General features: G+C 44.9%; 1 protein-coding gene across 1 annotated transcript in view; it reads left to right on the top strand.

Annotated features, from left to right (window-relative positions):
- LOC122250268 (frizzled-4-like) overlaps positions 1-5,000 on the top strand; it is a 50,749-nt gene that overhangs the window by 26,787 nt on the left and 18,962 nt on the right. The window contains exon 2 of the mRNA XM_086547734.1: positions 2,176-2,342. Within this exon, the coding sequence (XP_086403860.1) occupies positions 2,176-2,342 (167 nt within the window). The remainder of the gene's footprint in view (positions 1-2,175; positions 2,343-5,000) is intronic.

Raw genomic sequence — 5,000 nt, 5'->3', positions numbered from 1 at the left:
AATCGTGATCATGTGTACACTATAATTACTGGAGTTACGCGACAAACGTTCCTCCTCTTGCGGTCGCACTCGGGCCCGCTTGTCCTTGAGGAGGAAGGGGGAGGAGTTTGGGGGAGAAGAAAGAACAATGATGATAATAATAATGATTAAAATAATAATAATAATAAGAAAGGAATAAGAAAATGAGGAATAGCAAGACAAGCAAATGGGAAGAGAAAAACAGGAGGATAAAGTGAAGGAGGAGGAGGAGGCAAAAGAGAGCCAAAGCGAAGCAAGGAGAAGGAGGCGAAATGGGGAAGGAAGGACGGGGTAGGGGAGGGAGTGAGCGCCCATCTTTCCTTCCTCTTGTTACCTCGGTAGTATTATATTTATTTACTAACTATTACCATCTGTTGCCCAGATAGGAGCAGGGAGCGGGCGAGGAGGAATAGGAGATGCGATGATTATCTTCATGCTCACCCCTTTGCACGCAACCACATACACATACACACACGCATACACACACACACACGCACACGCACACGCTAGCGCGTACGCACCAGTAAGCAAGTACTGGCGAACCGAGCACGGAAGGAAACAACAAAAAACTGTATTTTTGTGATTTAAATGAGAGTCATTAGTGTCCATCCGTTATTGACAGGTAAATGCTCTTAAAAATAAAAGAAATAATAATGTCCGCGGAAAATGAAAGCTTCGATCTATGTCTCTATATTTATCTTTATATAAATTTTTCCTTTATATATATATTTTCTTCCGTTTTCCATCTGTAGGCCTATCCCTATTCCATATCTGACTCCCTTACTCATCGCACGCCGTCTCCTTACACCGCCCTTCCTTCCCCTCTCTCTATACCTTTCCATTCCTAATCCCTCCCCTCTTCCTTTCCTAATATCTCTTCTCCATTTAACCATTATCTCCAGTCTTTTCTTCTTCACCTCCTCTTTCCCTTCCCCGACTCGCACTCCTTTCTACCTCCTATCATTCACCCCAATCCTCCTCTTCCCGACTCCCTCTTCCCCTTTCTTCCTCCTTCCCTTCCCTCCTTGTCGCTCCGATCCCTCCATCCCCAAAATGTCCTTCCTTCTCTTCCTTTCCCTCAATCTCTCTCCTCATTCCCTTCCTCCCTCCCTCTCCCTTCTCCTTTTCCCTCATTGTCTCCTCTTCCCTCCCGCCCCCTTCTCCCCTTCTCCCCTTGCCCCTCCTCCCACCCTTCTCTCTTTCCCTCATTGCCCCTTCTCCCTCCCTCCCTCCCCCTTCTCCCCTTCCCTCACTGCCTCTCCCCCCCTCCCCCCGACGCCTCTCCTCTTTCTCGTTCCCTCATGCATTATCCTCCCTCCCCCTTCTCCCCTTCCCTCACTGCCTCCCCCCCTCCCCCCCTGACACCTCCTTCCCCAAAATTGTCCGGCGTTTCATAGCGATGATAGTGGCTGTTGTTGGTGGCCTTCCGGTGTCAGCTGGAAGAAGCCTGGTATTTCTGGTCGTACTCTGGGCGATACATAATGCTGCTTCCTGACGCTTATTTGCTGTTGTCCTTGCATGTCTCTATATGATTTGTTGCAAAATTGTCTTTCTTTTCCCTCTTATTATTATTATCATTGTTTTCATCACAATTCTTGTTATTATTATTGTTACTATCATCATTATTATTATGATCATTGCTATTAATGTCATTGTTATTATTATTGTTACTATTATTGTTACCACTATTATTTTTTGTTATTATTTTTTATATGATCATTATTTTATTACTCTTACCATTGATATTATTGATATTGCCATTACCCTTATTATCATTATCGTTATTACTGTTGTCGTTATTATTATTTTTTTCTGATTCCTATCATCATTCAAAACCTCATCATACTTCTATTATATGTTCTTGTTACTCTTATTACCTATTATCCACCACTCATCTTGTATCATACACTATAACCCACCATAACTCCTGACGTTAGTGCTCTCACCACCATCACCATATTTCGCCGGCTCTCAGCCTCCCCCCTCCCCCTCCCCCTCCCCCTCGCTGTCTCTAATCCACCGTGACCTGTTATACTTAAACCTCATTCCTTTGCCTATTCATCAGTGTACATTATACATTATACATTACAGTATACATAATATATATTATGAATGAACATTTTTTCTCAAACTCGAATCTGTTTCTCCCTCCTTCAGGTGGGTGATGCTCTGCGTGTCGTGGCTCCTGCGTGCCTGGAGGGGCTGGACGCACGAGCAGATCCTCCGCCATTCGTCCTGGTTCCACGTGGCTGCCTGGGGAGTGCCGGCCGCCCAGGCTATAGCTTGCTTGGTCCTCAGGAAGGTCGATGCAGATGAGCTCACGGGTGAGTCTTTGGTTTTTGGCGTGGGTTTGACGGATTATAATTTTTATTAATTAATTATTATTATTATTATTATTATTATTATTATTATTATTATTATTATTATTATTATTATTATTATTATTTTGAGGGGGGGGGGGGGGGTTGCAGGTGTGTTTTTTTTTTTTTTTTTTTTTTTTTTTTTTTTGGGGGGGGGGATGAGAAGGAAATTGGGGAGGAAGGAAGAAGAAGAAGAAGAAGAAGAAGAAGAAGAAGAAGAAGAAGTAGTAGAAGAAGAAGAAGAAGAAGAAAAAGAAGAAGAAGAAGAAGAAGAAGAAAAAGAAGGAGAAGAGGGCCTTTATGGTGTATGCAGAGGTTAATGCTAGGTGCATGTATGAGAAGGAAATCTGCGAGATAAGAAGGAAGAAGAACAAAGAGAAAACAAAGAAAATGTAGATTTAGGATGTATGTTGAAAAAAAAATCAATATGCTGAAAAAAAAAAATCGAATTTGTGTGTTCAGTGAGAAATAAATAATGGTTGATGAATAATCTTTGTTTGATCCTCAGGAAGATTATGGGGGGGGGGGGGGTATGGAGGGGTGGTGGGGTTATATGGAGGAGTAGGTTGGGGGAGAGGGTTGTTCAGTTCTGGGGTCAGAGGAAGATGGGCGTGGGGGTGGAATGGGGAGGGGAGGGGAGGGGAGTTGATTGAGGAATTGAATTATTTGCTGAGAACGAAGGAAGTTAATAAAACGATTTGTTTTATGAGCTGAAGACGATGAAAAGGGTTTATGCCACAAATCAGAAATATAGATATATATTTTAGATGGATTTAGCACTCACGATTATTAGAGTATTGTTATATTGAAATTTATGATATCCGCGCTAGGTTTTCATAACGCCAAACACCCACTCCTTCACACACACACACACACACACACACACACACACACACACACACACACACACACACACACTCACACACACATATATTTACCTACACGCATACACTTAAATGTACACTCACGCACGAACACACACCGACATGAGCAGAAATAAACAAAGGAAAACACGCACCCATCACCCAGCCAAGCACCTGTCAGACATGTGTGTGTACACTACCGACCTGTAACTCGTTATGTACACATGGTCAGTACACCGCATACCCCACCGAAACGTGCATAGCTTTCCCACGTACACACCGACAAGAAATGAAGAAGGGAGGGGGAGGGGGGAGGACAGAGGAGGGGGTAAATGAGGGAGAGGGAAGGAACGGAAAGGACTCTTTGGAAGGAGAAAAAATATATATACAAAGGATAGAAGGAAAGGTTAGATTTGGTAAGCTTATTTCAGTTGATTTTCGGAAAGTCAGTAAGTAAAGGAGCAGGATTTTTTCCCTTTTCGTGCCGAACTGCGCCAAGTGTTTAGCTTTTCCACAGCAAATATTTACCCATAGGTGCCAAATCGCCAGCTCAGGTTCGCGTCCAGCGACATTCTCAAGCCGAGGAACTCCGTAGTTCGCCTCTCGTCTCTCACCTCTTCATTTCATAGCTGAGACAGCTTCCAGGAGAAGGGAAGAGGTAGGAAGGAAGAAGGGTAGTTGGGAGGTTGGAATGGAGGGAGGAGAGGAGGAATGGAGGGATAGAAGGAGGGAGGGAGGGGGGTTAGGAAGAAGCGAAGGAGGGAGGGATGGAAGGAGGGAGAGGGTTGGTAAAAAGGGAGGGAAGAAGGAGCAAAGGAGGGAGGGGGCTATGATAGAAGGAGTGAGGGAAGGAGGTTGAGAAAGAGGGCAGGAGGGAGAGAAGGAGCTTCTTGTATTTTCTTCATGTCCACATAGTCCCTCGGAACATCCTGTCCTTCCCACCGGATACTAAGAGAACACGCCTTATGCGTACAAAAGCAATTGCCTTCCCTTCCACATCTCGCTCTCTTGTCTTTTACTCCCAACATTCGCTACTCGTTCTTGCAAAGCTGTATCTGGCGTTGGCATATCCATGGTCGGGATTAGCCAAAGGAAGGGATATTTTGTTCAACATATGCTCTGCGCTCGTCTACGTGCCGCCGGATGCTACACTATCCACGGTATTACTCCAGTAAATACGGTACTTACACCTTGTTTATGGTACACACCGCCACTCTTCTGACATAATGGTGCTAATGATCAGATTATTGTGGGTCGTATGCAGTTCTAATGGAATAGACTAACAATTTATGCTGACGCCTACCGTTTTATTATTAATAACAAGCTGCTAACTTGCGGGGAGGAGGGAGGGCGAAGAAAAAGGAAAAGGGGGGGAGGGGGTGAGGGAGGGCTGAGTGAGGGAGGGGAGAAGAGGATGGGAGGGAAGAGGAGAGCAGATGAGGGGAGAGAAGAGGAGGGAGGAGGAGAGAGGAGAGGTGAGGAAAGGAAAGAAAGAGAGAGAAGGGGAGGGATGGGGAGAAGAGAAGAGATGAGGGGAGAGGAGGGAAGGGGAAGGGAGAGAAGAGAAGAGAAGAGAAGAGAAGAGAAGAGAAGAGAAGAGAAGAGAAGAGAAGAGAAGAGAAGAGAAGAGGAACGTAGGAGAGAGGTAGAGAAATAGAAATAGAGAGAGGGAAATGGAAAGAGAAAGAGAAGGGAAAGAGAGAGAGAGGGGGGGGAGGAATGAGTGAGGGAGGTAGGGAGAGACACTGGACAGAAGAAG

This window comes from Penaeus japonicus, unplaced genomic scaffold (assembly GCF_977035675.1).
Source record: "Penaeus japonicus unplaced genomic scaffold, GWHDUDI00000001_assembly GWHDUDI00000019, whole genome shotgun sequence".
In the NCBI taxonomy this organism is placed as follows: domain Eukaryota; kingdom Metazoa; phylum Arthropoda; class Malacostraca; order Decapoda; family Penaeidae; genus Penaeus; species Penaeus japonicus.
The sequence above is the reverse complement of the archived record's forward strand: the minus strand, read 5'-3'. Positions and strand labels throughout refer to the sequence as shown.